The sequence below is a fragment of the Oncorhynchus mykiss genome, chromosome 10 (genome assembly GCF_057628025.1).
Source record: "Oncorhynchus mykiss isolate SJ-2025 chromosome 10, ASM5762802v1, whole genome shotgun sequence".
Taxonomy (NCBI): domain Eukaryota; kingdom Metazoa; phylum Chordata; class Actinopteri; order Salmoniformes; family Salmonidae; genus Oncorhynchus; species Oncorhynchus mykiss.
Window position 1 is genome coordinate 62,948,613 of NC_143031.1, and position 19,463 is coordinate 62,968,075.

Consider the following 19,463-nt stretch of genomic DNA (forward strand, 5'->3'; position numbering starts at 1 on the left):
AATCAAAATTTAAGTCACATACTTTTATTTAAGTAGTGGGTAGACTTTAATACTTTGTAGAAGTAGGAGTTTGAATACAATAGTCCATGCAGAGTTAACAATTACACATACAACCTCCACTATGAAAATATTACAGGTAAATTACAGGTTCATGTGAAATATAAGGAATATTACAATGCTATATATACATGCATTCTCTATCCGGGGTGAAGTCTCCCCTAGATACAGATCTAGGATCAGCTTCCCTTTCCCCAATCCTAACCATAACCTTTAGTGGGGAAAATGTTAAACTGATCCAAGATTAGGGTCTATGGGCAATATCACCCTAAACCTACATTTGCAGCCAAACTTCCCAAAATGCCACCACCCACCCCTTTCCCCCTCAAACACTCCATTCCATTGGCTGTCCGTTAGCCGTATTGCCCAATGGAAAAGGCCCCTGAGTCGTTTGACTGCTTCTCTACTCCAATGAACTCCCTACTCCGATACAGCCCATTGCTGGATAAGGAGTTCTCGATCTGGGTGTCTGATACCTAATGGAGTAATGGTAGATTGGGGGGGAGAAAGAAAATAACTTTATTGAATTTTATACACTTGAAAAACATCAGGAGCACATCACAGTCAAGCGACTCCTATTTTCCACTTAAGTCAAATTTTCAGTTAGTCTCTAGTTGATATCAAAGCATGATTTAGGTGGAAGTTAGGATTTGACCCTTAGTTTCAACTATTCCTCTGGGCCGTATGTATCAACTTCTCAGAGTAGGCTTACTGATTTAGAATCAGTTTTGCCTTTTAGATCACAATGAATAAGATCATGGGACAGGGGTGAACTGATCCTAGATCAGCACTCCTACTCTGAGATGCGGCCTCAGGCCTGCAAAGGCTGACACTGATTATTAAGATAAATATCTATATCACAGTAAGCAGTGTTGGTGTCACACCTCAAACTTTACCTCCTCAAACTTCTTGGCCTTGTATTGCTCTGCTCCCTTCAGGAAGTTCAAGAGTATGATGTCACAAAGCACGGTGCCCTGCGACCAATCCAAGGCAGAGAAAGAAAACAAGGTTGTAGAATATAATAGAATTGAAGAAATGAGGGGAGAAGAGAGAAGAAAAGAAAAGAAGAGCATAACTATTTTCCACAGAAATAACTTCATTTGGGGAGACAGAGACATGCATGACACAAAGACATTTTCGAACTAGTCTACAGAGACTGTGTGGATAATATTATTATAAAGTTAAGAGACTGAAGGTGGAACAGATATGTTTTAATTTAAAACTAGCCTAGAGATGATGTGGATACTTTGTGGATAGAAAGTAGCAACTGAAAAGAAGGGCTCACCACTCCAACTGATGTAAAGGCAGCTACCATGTTGATCAGAGTCGGGATCATGTTAAACTTCCCTGCCTGTAACAAACAAGTCAAGTACTTTACAGAAGTAAACACACGCAAACACAACCAACCACACACAACCAACCACACATACAACCAACCACACATACAACCAACCAACCAACCACACACACACACACACAAACATGAGAGAGAGGAGACCAGTTAGAGTTAAATTATCGCTATTGTCGTCATCACCAATGTCATCATCTTCATCATCAGCATCTTCATCAACAACATCATTATCATCAAAATCATTATCAACATCATCATTGTCAACATCATCCCAAAAATCATTATCACCATCAACATCATTATTAGCATTATTATAATTATCATCACCATCATTATCATCATCAACATCATTATTGCCATCATCATCATCGCCATCATCATCAACATCATTATCACCAGCAACATCATTATCTTCATCATCAACAACATTATTATAATAATTATTATCATCATCATCGACATCAACAACATCATTATCATCATCATCATCCTCACTTGGTGAAGTTGAAGAGGGGGAAACGAATGCTGTTCTTGATGAAGATGGTGAAGTTCTCCACCTCCATCATAGGATGCCTGAGGGAAGGTCAGAAAGAGAATCATGTTCCTTCATCAACACACACACGGTTACCCACATCTTGATGTAGTCAATCTCCGCCTGGCACCAGCCTCTGATCTCACAGGTATTAAGGGTGTCGTTGAAACGTACACACCTGCCCGTCGGAAGACCTGAGGAAGAGAGGGAGGGAAGAGAGAGAGGAAGAAGGAGAGAGGATATAAGACACAGAAAAGGGGAGGACGGAAAGGGACAATAAATGACAAAGATCAAACCATTATTCTGGGAGAAACGGTTTGGCAAATTCTGTAACATCTGTCTTCTTAAGAACATACAATAAGAAAAGGAAGATAAAAAGTTGATCAGAAAAAGAGAAACCTCACCATTTCCCCCAGGCTTGTTGAGGAACAGTTGTTGTCGTGCGTACACTTGTATTTCATCTCACTCTGTGTATCACACATAGTACAGAGTTAGAGTAACACACAGAGGCAGACAGACAGATGGACGGACGAACAGACAGACAGACAGACATCGAGGCAGAGAGAGAGAGACAGACAGACAGAGCCAGGCAGACAGAAAGAGAAAGAGCATGTGGGGGGGGGCACAGAGGGCCAATGGGAGAGTAAGTGAGAGGGGTCTCACTTCGGGACAGTATCCCTGCACCTAGTTCTCTGTGGTGATGAGTTTGGTGATGATGCAGAACACAGAGGCCCCCTGTCAGACCACACACACACACACACACAATAAAAAAAAACTCCCATTTTCATTGACCAGCACATCAGACCTGATGTCATAATCCACACATACCTCAGTATCAATATTTGGTGTCCATTTTAAGTATTAAGTGATGTTCACAGGGCTTTTAACAAATACATTACCCACAAAGTGCTTACAACAACCCAGATATAAACAAAGATTGAGCAAGCAGGGAAGACAGAGGCTATACAACAACTATACATGGCTCCTTAGGCTGTCTATCAATGCCAATTTCCCACATTAACCTCTTGAACCTAGGGGGCACTATTTTCATTTTTGGAAAAATAACGTTCCCAAAGTAAACGGGCTATTTTGTCAGGACAAGATCTAAAGTTTCCAAAACTGTAAAAATAGTGTCTGTGAGTATAACAGAACTGATATTGCAGGCGAAAGCCTGAGAAAAATCCAATCAGGAAGGGACTCTTATTTAGAAAGCTCTGCGTTCCTATGCGTCCCTATTGAGCAGTGAATGGGATATCAACCAGATTCCTTTTTCTATGGCTTCCCTAATGTGTCTAGTGTCACAAGACATAGTTTCAGGCTTTAATTTTGAAAAATTAGCGTGAACGACAACATTGCGTCAGTGGTCAGCTGGTGGCTCTCAGAGTGATTTGTGCGTAATAGACAAAGGCGGCCATTGTGCCTCTCGCTCCTACTGGGAAGCCAACTGTCCCGGTTGATATATTATTGAATAGATATTTGAAAAACACCTTGAGGATTGTTTATTAAAAACATTTGCCATGTTTCTGTCAATATTATGGATCTAATTTGGAATATTTTTCGGCGTTGTCATGACCGAAGTGGATTCCTCAACCAAATGTGAATTTCGGCTATAAAAATAATCTTTATGGGACAAAAATAAACATTTGCAGTCTAACTGGGAGTCTCGTGAGTGAAAACATCCGAAGCTCATCAAAGGTAAACGATTTAATTTGATTTCTTTTCTGATTTGTGACCAAGTTGCCTACTGCTAAGCTGGACATAATGCTATGCTAGGCTATCGATAAACTTACACAAATGCTTGTCTTGCTTTGACTGTAAAGCATCATTTCAAAATCTGAAATGACAGGGTGATTAACAAAAGGCTAAGCTGTGTTTCACAATATTTCACTTGTGATTTCATGAATATGAATATTTTCTAGTAATATTTTTTGTCCGTTGCATTATGCTAATTAGTGTCAGTTTATGACAATTCTCCCGGATCCGGGAGGGTTAGTTCTAAGAGGTTTTAACATAAGGAATCCAAAAATCTGAGGCCATAGTTTGTGTGTGGTGTAGGTAGTGCCTAGAGGTAGGGTGCAGGTAGGGGATAGAGGTAGGGTACAGGTAGGGGATGGAGGTAGGGTGCAGGTTGGGCCTAGAGGTAGGGTACAGGTAGGACCTAGAGGTAGGGTACAGGTAGGGCCTAGAGGTAGGGTGCAGGTTGGGCCTAGAGGTAGGGTGCAGGTAGGGGGTAGAGGTAGGGTACAGGTAGGGGATAGAGGTAGGGGATAGAGGTAGGCTGCAGGTTGGGCCTAGAGGTAGGGTAAAGTAGGACCTAGAGGTAGGGTACAGGTAGGGACTAGAGGTAGGGTGCAGGTTGGGCCTAGATATAGGGTGCAGGTTGGGCCTAGAGGTAGGGTGCAGGTAGGGCCTAGAGGTAGGGTGCAGGTAGGGGCTAGAGGTAGGGTGCAGGGAGGGGATATAGGTAGGGTGCAGGTAGGGCCTAGAGGTAGGGTGCAGGTAGGGCCTAGAGGTAGCCCCTAGAGGTAGGGTGCAGGTAGGGCTTAGAGGTAGGGTGCAGGTAGGAGATAGAGGTAGGGTGCAGGTAGGGCCTAGAGGTAGGGTGCAGGTAGGGCCTAGAGGTAGGGTGCAGGTAGGGCCTAGAGGTAGGGTGCAAGTAGGGCCTAGAGGTAGGGTACAGGTAGGGGATAGAGGTAGGGGATAGAGGTAGGGTGTAGGTTGGGCCTAGAGGTAGGGTACAGGTAGGACCTAGAGGTAGGGTACAGGTAGGGCCTAGAGGTAGGGTGCAGGTTGGGCCTAGAGGTAGGGTGCAGGTTGGGCCTAGAGGTAGGGTGCAGGTAGGGCCTAGAGGTAGGGTGCAGGTAGGGCCTAGAGGTTGGGCCTAGAGGTAGGGTGCAGGTTGGGCCTAGAGGAAGGGTGCAGGGAGGGGATATAGGTAGGGTGCAGGGAGGGCCTAGAGGTAGGGTGCATGTAGGGCCTAGAGGTAGGGCCTAGAGGTAGGGTGCAGGTAGGGCGCAGGTAGGAGATAGAGGTAGGGTGCAGGTAGGGCCTAAAGGTAGGGTGCAGGTAGGGCCTAAAGGTAGGGTGCAAGTAGGGCCTAGAGGTAGGGTGCAAGTAGGGGATAGAGGTAGGGTGCAGGTAGGAGATAGAGGTAGGGTGCAGGTAGGGCCTAGAGGTAGGGTGCAAGTAGGGCCTAGAGGTAGGGTGCAAGTAGGGGATAGAGGTAGGGTGCAAGTAGGGGATAGAGGTAGGGTGCAGGTAGGAGATAGAGGTAGGGTGCAGGTAGGGCCTAGAGGTAGGGTGCAAGTAGGGCCTAGAGGTAGGGTGCAAGTAGGGGATAGAGGTAGGGTGCAGGTAGGGGATAGAGGTAGGGTGCAGGGAGGGGCTAGCGGTAGGGTGCAGGTAAGGCCTAGAGGTAGGGTGCAGGTAGTGCCTAGAGGAATGATGCAGGTAGGGGCTAGAGGTAGGGGCTAGAGGTAGGGTGCAGGTAGGGGCTAGAGGTAGGGTGCAGGTAGTGCCTAGAGGTAGGGGCTAGAAGTAGGGTGCAGGTAGGGGCTAGAGATATGGGTGCAGGTAGTGCCTAGAGGTTGGGTGCAGGAGTGCCTAGAGGTAGGGGCTAGAGGTAGGGTGCAGGTAGGGCCTAGAGGTAGGGTGCAGGTAGGGCCTAGAGGTAGGGTGCAGGTTGTGCCTAGAGGTAGGGTGCAGGTAGGACCTAGAGGTAGGGTGCAGGTATTGCCTAGAGGTAGGGTGCAGGTAGTGCCTAGAGGTAGGGTGCAGGTACGTGCTAGAGGTAGGGTGCAGGTAGGGGATAGAGGTAGGGTGCAGGTAGTGCCTAGAGGTAGGGGATAGAGGTAGGGTGCAGGTAGTGTCTAGAGGTAGGGGCTAGAGGTAGGGTGCAGGTAGGGGCTAGAGGTAGGGTGCAGGTAGGGGCTAGAGGTAGGGTGCAAGTAGGGGCTAGAGGTAGGGTGCAAGTAGGGGATAGAGGTAGGTTGCAGGTAGTGCCTAGAGGTAGGGTGCAGGTAGTGCCTAGAGGTAGGGGCTAGAAGTAGGGTGCAGGTATGGGCTAGAGATATGGGTGCAGGTAGTGCCTAGAGGTTGGGTGCAGGTAGTGCCTAGAGGTAGGGGCTAGAGTTAGGGTGCAGGTAGGGCCTAGAGGTAGGGTGCAGGTTGTGCCTAGAGGTAGGGTGCAGGTAGGGCCTAGAGGTAGGGTGCAGGTATTGCCTAGAGGTAGGGGCTAGAGGTAGGGTGCAGGTAGGTGCTAGATGTAGGGTGCAGGTAGGGGCTAGAGGTAGGGTGCAGGTAGGGTGCAGGTATTGTTTAGAGGTAGGGCTAGAGGTAGGGTGCAGGTAGTGTCTAGAGGTAGGGTGCATGTAGTGTTTAGAGGTAGGGGCTAGAGGTAGGGTGCAGGCAGGGGCTAGAGGTAGGGTGCAGGTTGGGCATAGAGGTAGGGTGCAGGTAGTGCCTAGAGGAAGGGTGAAGGTAGTGCCTAGAGGTAGGGGCTAGAGGTAGGGTGCAGGTAGGGGCTAGAGGTAGTGGCTAGTGGTAGGGTGCAGGTAGGGGATAGAGGTAGGTTGCAGGTAGTGGCAAGAGGTAGGGGCTAGAGGTAGGGTTCAGGTAGGGGCTAGAGGTAGGGTGCAAGTAGGTGCTAGAAGGTAGGGTGCAAGTAGGGGCTAGAGGTAGGGTGCAGGTAGGGGCTAGAGGTAGGGTGCAGGTAGGGGATAGAGGTAGGGGCTAGAGTTAGGGTGCAGGTAATGCCTATAGGTAGGGGCTACAGGTAGGGGATACAGGTAGGGTGCAGGTAGGGCCTAAAGGTAGGGTGCAGGTAGGGGATAGAGGTAGGGGCTAGAGGTAGGGTGCAGGTAGTGCCTAGAGGTAGGGGATAGAGGTAGGGTACAGGTAGGTGATAGAGGTAGGGTGCAGGTAGGGGATAGAGGTAGGGTCCAGGTATATCCTAGAGGTAGGGGCTAGAGGTAGGGTGCAGGGAGGGGCTACAGCTAGGGTGCAGGGAGGGGCTAGAGGTAGGGTGCAGGTAGGGCCTAGAGGTAAGGTGCAGGTAGTGCCTAGAGGTAGGGTGAAGGTAGTGCCTAGAGTTAGGGGCTAGAGGGAGGATGCAGGTAGGGGATAGAGGTAGGGTGCAGGTAGGGACAAGAGGTAGGGGCTAGAGGTAGGGTGCAGGTAGGGGCTAGAGGTAGGGTGCAGGTAGGGGCTAGAGGTAGGGTGCAAGTAGGGGCTAGAGGTAAGGTGCAAGTAGGGGATAGAGGTAGGGTGCAGGTAGTGCCTAGAGGTAGGGTGCAGGTAGTGCCTAGAGGTAGGGGCTAGAAGTAGGGTGCAAGTAGGGGCTAGGGATATTTGTGCAGGTAGTGCCTAGAGGTTGGGTGCAGGTAGTGCCTAGAGGTAGTGGCTAGAGGTAGGGTGCAGGTAGGGCCTAGAGGTAGGGTGCAGGTATTGCCTAGAGGTAGGGGCTAGAGGTAGGGTGCAGGTAGGTGCTAGAGGTAGGGTGCAGGTAGGGGATAGAGGTAGGGTGCAGGTAGGGCCTAGAGGTAGGGTGCAAGTTGGGCCTAGAGGTAAGGTGCAGGTAGTGCCTAGAGGTAGGGTGAAGGTAGTGCCTAGAGTTAGGGGCTAGAGGTAGGGGCTAGAGGGAGGATGCAGGTAGGGGATAGAGGTAGGGTGCAGGTAGGGACAAGAGGTAGGGGCTAGAGGTAGGGTGCAGGTAGGGCCTAGAGGTAGGGTGCAGGTATTGCCTAGAGGTAGGGGCTAGAGGTAGGGTGCAGGTAGGTGCTATAGGTAGGGTGCAGGTAGGGGATAGAGGTAGGGTGCAGGTAGTGCCTAGAGGTAGGGGATTGAAGTAGGGTGCAGGTAGTGTCTAGAGGTAGGGGCTAGAGGTAGGGTGCAGGTAGGGTGCAGGTAGTGTTTAGAGGTAGGGCTAGAGGTAGGGTGCAGGTAGTGTCTAGAGGTAGGGTGCATGTAGTGTTTAGAGGTAGGGGCTAGAGGTAGGGTGCAGGCAGGGGCTAGAGGTAGGATGCAGGTATGGGCTAGAGGTAGGGTGCAGGTAGTGTTTAGAGGTAGGGGCTAGAGGTAGGATGCAGGTAGGGGCTAGAGGTAGTGTGCAGGTAGGGGCTAGAGGTAGGGTGCTGGTAGCGGATAGAGTTAGGGTGCAGGTAGGTGCTAGAGGTAGGGTGCAGGTAGGGGATAGAGGTAGGGTGCAGGTAGGGGCTAGAGGTAGGGTGCAGGTTGTGGCTAGAGGTAGGGTGCAGGTAGTGCCTAGATGTAGGGGATAGAGGGCGGTGTGCAGGTAGTGCCTAGGTTTAGGGTGCAGGGAGGGGCTAGAGCTAGGGTGCAGGGAGGGGCTAGAGGTAGGGTGCAGGTATTGCCTAGAGGTAGGGGCTAGAGGTAGGGTGCAGGTAGGTGCTATAGGTAGGGTGCAGGTAGGGGATAGAGGTAGGGTGCAGGTAGTGTCTAGAGGTAGGGGCTAGAGGTAGGGTGCAGGTAGGGTGCAGGTAGTGTTTAGAGGTAGGGCTAGAGGTAGGGTGCAGGTAGTGTCTAGAGGTAGGGTGCAGGGAGGGGCTAGAGGTAGGGTGCAGGTAGTGTCTAGAGGTAGGGGCTAGAGGTAGGGTGCAGGTAGGGTGCAGGTAGTGTTTAGAGGTAGGGCTAGAGGTAGGGTGCAGGTAGTGTCTAGAGGTAGGGTGCAGGCAGTGGATAGAGGTAGGGTGCAGGTAGTGGTGGAAAAACGACTAATTATCATACTTGAGTAAGAGTAGATACCTTAATAGAAAATTACTCAAGTAAAAGTTATAATCACCCAGTAAAATACGACTTAGTGAAAGTCTAAAAGTATTTGGTTTTAAACATACGTAAGTATCAAAAGTAAATGGAATTGCTAAAATGTACTTAAGAATCAAAAGTAAAAGTATAAACCATTTCGAATTCCTTATATTAAGCAAACCAGACAGCACAATTGTATTTGTATTTTTATTGACAGATAGCCAGGTACACACTCCAACACATAATTTACAAACAAAGCATTTGTGTTTAGTGAGTCTGCCCTATCAGAGGCAGTAGGGATGACCAGGGATGTTCTCTTGATAAGTATGTGAATTGGACCATTTTCCTGTCAAAATGTAACAAGTACTTTTGAGTGTCAGGGAAAATGTAGTACATTATTTTCTTTAGGAATGTAGTGAAGTAAAAGTACAAGTAGGCAAAAATATAAATAGTGAAGTAAAGTACTGTCATGGCCAACATTTTTGAGAATGATGATGAGCATGATGGAGCACCTTGCCATATGGAAAAAGTGATAACTAAGTGGCTCGGGGAACAAAACATCAATATTTTGGGTCCATGGCCAGGAAACTCCCCAGAACTTAATCCCATTGAGAATTTGTGGTCAATCCTCAAGAGGCGGGTGGACAAACAAAAACCCACAATTTCTGACAAACTCCAAGTCTTGATTATACAAGAATGGGCTGCCATCAGTCAGGATGTGGCCCAGAAGTTAATTGACAGCATGCCAGGGTGGATTGCAGAGGTCTTGAAATAGAAGGGTCAACACTGCAAATATTGACTCGTTGCATCAATTTCATGTAATTGTCAATAAAAGCATTTGACACTTATGAAATGCTTGTAATTATACTTCAGTATTCCATAGTAACATATGACAAAAATATCTAAAGGCACTGAAGCAGCAAACTTTGTAGAAATTCATATTTGTGTCATTCTCAAAACTTTTGGCAATACTTTAAAGTATTTTTACACCACTGGGTCCTGGTAGGGGCTAGAGTTAGGGTGCAGGTAGGGCCTAGAGGTAGGGTGCAGGTAGGGCCTAGTGGTAGGGTGCAGGTAGGGCCTAGAGGTAGGGTGCAGGTAGGGGCTAGAGGTAGGGTGCAGGTAGGGCCTAGAGGTAGGGTGCAGGTAGTGCCTAGAGGTAGGGTGCAGGTAGGGCCTAGAGGTAGGGTGCAGGTAGGGCCTAGAGGTAGGGTGCAGGTAAGGCCTAGAGGTAAGGTGCAGGTAGGGGCTAGAGGTAGGGTGCAGGTAAGGCCTAGAGGTAGGGTGCAGGTAGGGGCTAGAGGTAGGGTGCAGGTAGGGCCTAGAGGTAGGGTGCAGGTAGGGCCTAGAGGTAGGGTGCAGTTTGGGCCTAGAGGTAGGGTGCAGTTTGGGCCTAGAGCTAGGGTGCAGGTAGGGGCTAGAGGTAGGGTGCATGTAGGGCCTAGAGGTAGGGTGCAGTTTAGGCCTAGAGGTAGGGTGCAGGTAGGGGCTAGAGGTAGGGTGCAGGTAGGGCCTAGAGGTAGGGTGCAAGTAGGGCCTAGAGGTAGGGTGCAGGTAGGGGCTAGAGGTAGGGTGCAGGTAGGGCCTAGAGGTAGGGTGCAGGTAGGGCCTAGAGGTAGGGTGCAGTTTGGGCCTAGAGGTAGGGTGCAGGTAGGGCCTAGAGGTAGGGTGCAGGTAGGGGCTAGAGGTAGGGTACATGTAGGGCCTAGAGGTAGGGTGCAGTTAGGGCCTAGAGGTAGGGTGCAAGTAGGGGCTAGAGGTAGGGTGCAGGTAGGTGCTAGAGGTAGGGTGCAGGTAATGCCTTGAGGTAGGGTGAAGGTAATGCCTAGAGGTAGGGGCTAGAGGTAGGGGATACAGGTAGGGTGCAGGTAGGGCCTAAAGGTAGGGTGCAGGTAGGGGCTAGAGGTAGGGGCTAGAGGTAGGGTGCAAGTAGTGCCTAGAGGTAGGGGATAGAGGTAGGGTACAGGTAGGTGATAGAGGTAGGGTGCAGGTAGGGGAAAGAGGTAGGGTGCAGGTAGATCCTAGAGGTAGGGGATAGAGGTAGGGTGCAGGGAGGGGCTAGAGCTAGGGTGCAGGTAGGGGATAGAGGTAGGGTGCAGGTAGGGCCTAGAGATAGGGTGCAGGAAGGGCCTAGAGGTAGGGTGCAGGTAGGGAATAGAGGTAGGGTGCAGGTAGGGGATAGAGGTAGGGTGCAGGAAGGGCCTAAAGGTAGGGTGCAGGAAGGGCCTAGAGGTAGGGTGCCGGTAGGGGATAGAGGTAGGGTGCAGGTAGGGCCTAGAGGTAGGGAGCCGGTAGGGGCTAGTAGAAGGAGCTATGGGTTACTATTTGATCACCAATACCTAGTTCTCATCACTATTGAATCTTCTTCTTGGTTTTGTCTCTCAGGACTGCCATGAACTTGGACAGAGGCGGCTTAGGACTTGAATCTGGCTTTCTGCTGCATTCAGTAGTCTGAGAGAGAGAGAAGAGAGAGAGGGAATCATTTTGAAATCTTTGGAGGACTGAAGTGGTCTCTGCCAATGGTTAGGTTTCCATCCAATTTGTGACAGATGTTCATCTGTTCAAAAATTCTAGAATCTGCATAAAAACAATTTAAGCATTTTCCCACCAGAGATGTTTCCTTTAAATTGACTTGTTGTGGATAAAAAGCTGTGCGTGATGACATAGTTCACGTAAAAATAAGTTCCATCGCATTTTCAACTCCACTGACGGTTTTGTGAAAACATTTCTTGCATTAGACTGTATAGTGAATGTGCCCACTCTGGTTTTGGCACGTGCTCTCTAGCTAACAGTTAGATACAGATACAGTGCAGGTTTAGCATACCTTATGAGATTATTATGGACAAAAATAACAAGATTATTTTGATTTGTCAAACCAGGATCAAGCTCATCACTGTGCACTTTCCCCACCATGTAAAGTTCATCATCATTTATTTAATCTGTAGCCTAATAAACTGCATGTTTTCCCGAGTCATAGTGGGAGGACCACACAACATATCACCTGAATCCAAGTTTACTTCGATATGATGGTAATTATATCAATATCTGCACATAAAGGTGTATTTATTGTCACATGCACAAGTACAGTGAAATGCTTACTTTCTAGCACAATGAACTACAGTTAAATTAACACTGTCTCAGAGGCTGGCTACTGAAAAGTGTTGAAAACTCCCCAACACCTCATAATAGTCAGATCTCTCACTTCTTATGACCCTCAATCATTTCACCATACAACACCATAGACTTGTACTTTAATCAATCCATTTATTCAGATCTTACAGAATCTTGTGTCCATCAGGCATGTCCTGACATCTTTGTGCTTTACTTGCATAACAAGGTTGGATGGAAACCTGGCTAGTGATGCTAATATACATTATTACATTCAGTAATAAGCAACAGTCTGTATGAAATTACACCCTGTTCCCGTAGTACACTAGGGAGTAGAGTTCCATTTCAGACACACTTCAGAGACACATGTTAATGTTACAGTGTTCAAAAATGTTGCCAAGTGTTACGGGGTCAAATGAACTCTGACCTTAACGGAGAAGTTGCCCTGTGTCGGTGTTGTCCCAGAGTCGTGTTCTTCAGCGGACGGAGGGATGCTGTAGAAAACAGAGGACGGAAAGACATAGGAGGGAGAGGAGCAGGAAGAGGAGGAAGAAGGGAGTGATGTGGGAGAGAGGGTGGGAGGAGGAGAGGGTTTGAGGAATTTGATTTCCGGGGCTTTGATTGCAGTGCGTCTTATCTTGAAGGTCTCTGTTTCAGGAAAGAAGGAGAGAACAGCAGACATGTTTTTTATATTTCAGCGTCTCAGCTTTTGTCCAAATCTTTCATCTCGTTTTCCAGTCATTCAATCTTACTTCTCGTCTTTAGCCCCGGAAGTCTGTGCTTTCTCTTTTTGCTCACATGAATTTTATGTTTCTGAGCAGAACTGTCCAGAACTCCAAGTGACTGAGAGAGAGAGAGAGAGAGAGAGAGAGAGAGAGAGAGAGAGAGAGAGAGAGCGAGAGAGAGAAAGAAAGAAAGAGAGAGCGAGAGAGAGAATAAGAACAAGAGAGTGAGAGTGAGAGAGAGAGAGAGAGAGAGAGAGAGAAAGAATAAGAACAAGAGAGTGTGAGAGAGAGAGAGAGAGAGAATAAGAACAAAAGAGTGAGATTTTTCAGTGAGTGTTTATATACCAGGGCTCTCCAACCCTGTTCCTGCAGTGCTACTGTCCTGTAGGTGTTCAACCCTAATCTAGAGCACCTGCTTTTAATAATTAGCTGGCTGATAAGATGAAGATGAATCAGGTTAGTTACAACTAGGGTTGGAGCAAAAAACCTACAGGGGGTTATGTCTCCAGGAACAGGGTTGGACAGAGGCCTATAGACAGAGGCCTACAACTGCACTTTAAATGACTACAATGCCCACAATCCCACCGTGTGGCTCACCTTAACACAGGAGAAGTCAAGATGGTCCTTTGATTGGTTCCTTATGGGGGACTTAGAGTCATGGATGTCCTTAGATATGGGTCTGGAGTGGTCCAACTCACTCTCCTCCGCTGCATCATTGTCCAATAGTATCTTCGGTTTGATGACAGCAATTGCATCAGCTCCAGTGTCATTGTTGTTGTCTACTTCCTGTTGTCTGTTGTCCGATTGGTTGTCCACAATCTCATTCGAACTTGATTGGCTGAAGTGAACATCCTCATATAAAGAATGGCCTATGTCCTCGTGATTATGTTGAACGTCTTTGGGGAGGCGCAACTCTTGTTCAGTCTTTAATTGGTCGCCTTCATCACCACCGTGTTGGCTAGCAGCCTCTGATTGGTAAACGGACAGTGAGGGGGCGGGACTGTCCTTAATGGACAGGAATGGTGACCACTCCTCTCCTGTTAGAATCTCGTCCACCAAGCTGATGGGACTGAAGTTGAACTTGAAAGAGCTGAAGGAGCTGTAAAATAGAGGCGGAAAAACATTGAAGTCAATGGTTTCGTCACAAAATAGCACCCTATTTCCAATATAGTGCATTACATTTGAACAGGGCACTGATCAAACGTAGTGCACTATACACCATATCCCCTATAAAGTGCACTACATTTGACCTATTAGTGCACTATATAGGGAATAGGGTGCCATTTGGGGAACAACATATATATTATGTCATCTGTCATGGGTTGATGAAACCAGTGGTCACATTTCGTTAAACAAATATATATAATAACACTTTTCACAAGTATGTAGTACATTTTCACAACTCTAGTTTGTAAAAAAAAACTCAAAACATATCATCTAATAGGCAATTATTTCAAAACTTTAACACCTTCAATTGACAAAGTACAACACACAAAATGACACAGTCACTTTTTCACCACACTTAATCAGTGTTTAATCTAGAAACACAAGTTTCACATTGTAATACATGCTCATATAAAGTAATAGCCTTTCACAATGCAGTGTTCACATTACTTTTGATATGATTCTGTTCTCATTTGTTAAAATACATTGTTCTATTACTTAATCCAACTGCTCTTAATTGATCATCACTTCAACATTTGGTAAACCTATATTCTAATTTTGAGAACTACAGAATAAAAATGTATGTTTGTAAAGTATAAACATATAAAGTATGATATACACTGAGTGTACAAAACATCAGGAGCACCTTCATAATATTGAGTTAAACCTACTTTTGACCCTCAGAACAGCCTCAATTTGTCGGGGGCATTGACTTTACAAGGTGTCGAAAGCATTCCACAGGGATGCTAACCCTTGTTGACACCAATGCTTCCCACAGTTGTGTCAAGTTGGCTGGATGTCCTTTGGTTGGTGGACCATTCTTGATACGCATGGAAAACTGTTGAGCATGAAAAACCCAGCAGCATTGCAGTTCTTGACACACTCAAACTGGAGCACCTGGCACCTACTACCATGACCCATTCCAAGGCACTTAAATCTTTTGTCTTGCCCATTCACCCTCTGAATGGCACACACACACAATCCATGTCTCATAAAAATCCTTCTTTAACCTGCCTCCCCTTCATCTACACTGATTGAAGTGGATTTAACAAGCGACATCAATAAGGGATCATAGCTTTCACCTGCTCAGTCTATGTCATGGAAAGGGATGCATAGTGTAACGTACAATTATGATGAGGACTATAATGATTTTACTCTACAGTAAGTTTAAAATATATATATCTGTCATTGACAAGAACAAAGATGTACTGTATGCATCACCTACACAGTAAGAATGGATCCAGAATAATGTTATTTTTGCAGGGGGTGGTGGGGGGGGAGGGGGAGGGGGGGGCGTTCACACTGGTCCTACAATGCTGCACATCTCATTGAGTTCCTCCTGTCAAGGAGAAGGGATCACCTATGTCGTTGTGTGGGACAATTCACCAAATACTTGTGTAAATAGCACCAAAGCGATTGGAGAAAAAAAAAAACAGAGATTGCAAAAATGCCACTTGACTGGACTAACAGCTCGGAGCACAGAATGTGCATGTGGTGACTTCAGGGCACCCAGGAAGTCATGACAGCTATGGGGAAGTTGTGTCTGAGTTACTGTAACTTCATCAACATAACACACACACAGAGACCAAAGAATGTGTGAGCTCTGCTATGGCAAGCACAATGCCTTAAGTAAAGTCAAGGATAAAGAGAGGGTGTGGTGGATGCAAACTCCCCAAGACTCCCTTTCCATCACCACTGAAAACATCTCTCTCTTCTCCTACTCTTACTCCCTCTCATTCTGTCTCTCACCTCTGAAAACGTGCACGCTGTCCCACAGGCTTCCTCTCCGTCTCAGCTTGGCTGGGCGGCTCCATCGTCGGTGGAGCAGCCTCACTACTCCTCTTCTCCTCTTCATCCTCCTCTTCCTCTATGACGGACATTTTAGTATGCAACCTGACTGAATATCGATCTTGACGAAGGTTCCCCTGTCAAACAGAGACCACAGCAAAGAATCACACCGTGGTCACCCTGAAAAAAAGAGGGTGACTTCGTTCTTAATCAATGTCAGATAGTCCGACTGGGTGTCGATCTTGGTCGAGGTTCACCTGTTATAACATGACATGGTAATATTTGATTCATCATTTAATGTCAGATAGTTCATTGTAGTAAAAGAGAGAATACAAACGCAATGTTGTCGCATTAAATGAGCAAGAAAGACTTACCAATGGCATTTCGCACTCCACCTCTTTTTCTCCGTCGTCCTCCTGAATCTCTCCATTCCGTCTCTTCTCCTCTCGACTCTGCTTCCATCTGCTCATCATCTTCTTGGCAAATTTCTTCACCTTTCCTCCCTTCATTGTCTTAATATTCGGGTGTTTCGACCCAAGCACACCCCCACCCCCACCTGTTGCAGCGTCCTGAACCACAACTTCATGTGTGCCTTCTAAATTCCTCCCCTCTTCCATCAAACCTCCCTCCTCCGTGTTACACCTAAACTCGGCAGGGGTTCTGGAGCTCTCGCTCCCATCTGCGATGTGTTCGCTAGGCTCCGGTGGTTCTCTGACTCCCTCTGTCTCTGGAGGTATAGACTGGAGGTCAGGGGGGATGTCTCTCGTTTCAGACCCAGAAGAGGCACTTCCATCTGGACTGTCCTGGGCTCTCCTCTCAGGTCCCTGGGGCAGAGATCTGTTTCTGTGTGGAGGTTTGGGTATAAGCGGCTTGGGTGTGATCGATTCCAATGGTTTGGGTACCCCCATTACCCCCATCCCCACCGGCTCAGAGGCTTTAGGGTCCTGTGTTGCCACGGACACAGTCGTCTCCAACTGCTGCACCCCCCCACCCCTCTGTGCTGTAGAGTCCAGAGTAGGATCCAGAAGGGGCTGTGAGAATCGGCGTTCTGACTTGAGGATGACAGCTGAGTACATAGACAGCCTATCCCCTGAGGATGACAGCATATCCTCCTCCTGGCCTCCAGGCCCTCTCCCATGCCCTGTAGGCCTCAGCTCACAGCCTGCGCCCTCGCCTACCACTCTCCCCAACACAGGGACACTCTGGCTAGGGTCGAGGGCTGGTGGAGGGGGCAGCGGCGGTGGCCCTGTAGGGTGTAGTGGTGGTTTAGCCTTCCTCTTGGGGGGAACGGGGGGAGGCGGTGGTCTGGCATCCAGGCCAGGGGGACAGGGTAGCAACTGCCTTCTCTCCCATCTGGGAACCACAGCAGGGGGTTCGCTGGTTTCCTCTTTCTCCTCGTCGACCAGTTTTTTCGATCCTGCATCCAAAAATAGAATGCCGGAATTCCCCTCTTCTCTCTCCTCTGAATCCCTGTCTGATGATTCCAGATCGTTGTCCCTCTCAGTCAGAACTTCCAATTGTGGATCATTATCATCATCAACATGATCACCATTATCATCATCCTCAATCACTGAAACAAGCTTCCCTTGGAATATGAGCTCTGCATTATTGTGGTCCTGAGGGGTCACATAGAATCCCCTGTCTGTTTCCACTGAGGTTCTGAGGTGTTGGGGTGTGTTAGGGTGTGTGTTACGGTGCGTGTTAGGGTGTATGTTAGGAGGTTGATCCGTGTCTTCTGCAGTGCTCAGTCTGAGCAGCATGGACTGGATCAGAGATATACTTCCAGAGTGACTGTCTGCCTCAGACATCTAGAGAGAGAGAAATACAGAGATTTTTAATGTGTCCCAAATGGCACTTTATTCCCTTTATAGTGCACTACTATTAACTAGGTCCCATTCCAGATAGAGTGCCCATAGGGCTCTGGTCAAAAAGAGGTGCACTACATAAGGAATACGGTGCTATTTTGGAGGCATACAGAGTGTTGTTTCATAACCACATCCCTACAGTAATAATACACTCAGTGTCTGTTTGTCCGTCCGTCCGTCCGTCCCTCGACCTGTCTGTCAGCCTGTCTCTGACCAGTGTGTGTCAAAGTCAGCACAGGTCATTGATGGCATGATTTCACAGAAATATTGACTTAGTTTTATCAACAGAAGCTATTCACAGTTTGGATTCACTCATATGTCCTATATGCCCCTACAGAAGCTGTACAACAACCCGTTGATGTTACTACATCCTCTCTCTCTCAGTGTAATGTTCATGCATTTCAATCACTGCAACTTTACAGTTCTTTAGAGATTTATTAGACTTAGGGTTGCAAAAATGTTGGTAAATTCCCAGGTTCTATAGAAATTCTAGTTGGAATATTCCCGGAATCAGGAGAGAATAAACAGGGAATCCGGAGATCTCCAACCAGGATTTCTGGAAAACTCCGGAACTTTGGGAAAGTTAACAGAATTTTACACCCCTAATTAGACTTAGTATATTTCTCTTACCGCTGTTCTATTCTCTTCCTCCGTGTTTTCTTCCCTTCATCCTCTTCTCCTCGAGCCCTCTTTGCATTGAAAGCTTTCCTCAGCTGCTTTCTTTTAGTCCCTCTCTCTCTCTTTCCCACATGTGTTCCTAAGAGACACAACTCTAACATGTCTGGCCTCTCTCTTCCCTCCTGCCTTCTCCCTCTGCGTGCTCGTGCATGTGTGTGTGTGTGTGTAATAATATCCTAATTGAAACTGCCAAAACCAGTCCTCCCCCATTCCGCTTGTCAGTGACTCAAAGTTTAACATGGCATGGAATGCTATATTAAAGACACAGTTTCGGTGATTGTGGCCCACCTTATCGCAGTGCGTGCATGGTTCCTCACACTCCTTAGCCAAATGTCCTGGCTTGCTACAGTTGTAACATTTAGGTCCCTCTCTGTCTTCTCTCTTCAGAGTTCTTTGTCTTTTCTCACCTCCACCCTTTTCTACCTCTATCCACTTTCTCAATAAGGTTGCTAAATCCTCTTCCTCCTTAGAAGCTCCCTTTTTCTTGGCCCCCTCCTCTCTTTTTCTAGCTTGAGCCAGCCAAATACGAGCGGTGTCGAACCCTTCTGTCCGTTGCTTCTCTACCTTGTCCCCACAAACCCTATTTATTGATTAATCATTGATTCCAGTTTTTCTATATTTAAAGGTCAGTCAAATTCATACTTCTTCCTCCACTTTAACCTGTTGGATCTCTAGGGGCGCTATTTCATTTTTGGATAAAAAACGTTCCCGTTTTAAGCGCGATATTTTGTCACGAAAAGATGCTTGACTATGCATATTCTTGACAGTTTTTGAAAGAAAACACTCTGAAATTTCAGAATCTGCAAAGATATTGTCTGTAAGTGCCCCAGAACTCATTCTACAGGCGAAACCAAGATGATGCGTCAAGCAGGAAATGAGCAGAATCTCTGAAGCTCTGTTTTCCATTGTCTCCTTATATGGCTGTGATTGCGCAAGGAATGAGCCTACACTTTCTGTCGTTTCCCCAAGGTGTTAGCAGCATTGTGACGTATTTGTAGGCATATCATTGGAAGATTGACCATAAGAGACTACATTTTCCAAGTGTCCGCCTGGTGTCCTGTGTGGAATTCGGTGCGCAAACGCCAGCTGCTTGTACTTTTCCATTTGATTGAGGGGAGAAACCATGCTTCCACGAACGATATATCATTGAAGAGATATGTGAAAAACACCTTGAGGATTGATTCTAAACAACGTTTGCCATGTTTTCAGTCGATATTATGGAGTTAATTTGGAAAAAAGTTCGCGTTTTGAGGACTGAATTTTCGTTTTTTTTTTGGTAGTGATGTAGAAAACGGAGCTATTTCGAATTCACAAATAATCTTTTTTGGAAAAACTGAGCATCTGCTATCTAACTGAGAGTCTCCTCATTGAAAACATCCGAAGTTCTTCAAAGGTAAATGATTTTATTTGAAGGCTTTTATGTTTTTGTTGAA

At 47.0% G+C, this 19,463-nt stretch overlaps 1 protein-coding gene and 1 long non-coding RNA gene across 3 annotated transcripts; both read right to left on the minus strand.

The window, feature by feature from the left end:
• Positions 1–11: 11 nt before the first annotated feature.
• LOC110534942 (uncharacterized) lies at positions 12–1,411 on the minus strand. Its single transcript, XR_002475193.3, has 3 exons — positions 1,343–1,411; positions 954–1,031; positions 12–533 (listed from the first exon to the last, which is right to left on the minus strand). It is a non-coding gene; the product is annotated as an uncharacterized LOC110534942 (long non-coding RNA).
• A 7,484-nt stretch (positions 1,412–8,895) lies between these two features.
• Positions 8,896–18,187, minus strand: LOC118936724 (uncharacterized). Of its 2 annotated transcripts, XM_090187393.1 has the most exons (8): positions 17,983–18,185; positions 15,862–17,295; positions 15,449–15,624; positions 13,133–13,634; positions 12,563–12,653; positions 12,238–12,458; positions 11,042–11,153; positions 8,896–9,048 (listed from the first exon to the last, which is right to left on the minus strand). In XM_090187393.1, the coding sequence occupies exons 2-7, from the start codon at positions 17,293–17,295 to the stop codon at positions 11,055–11,057; spliced, it is 2,523 nt and encodes an 840-aa protein (XP_090043519.1). In that variant the 5' UTR covers positions 17,983–18,185; the 3' UTR covers positions 8,896–9,048; positions 11,042–11,054. The 2 variants fall into 2 exon arrangements, with proteins under 2 accessions (XP_090043519.1, XP_036789460.2); XM_036933565.2 differs by having other exon boundaries at positions 8,896–11,153; positions 17,983–18,187.
• Between the last annotated feature and the right edge of the window lie 1,276 nt (positions 18,188–19,463).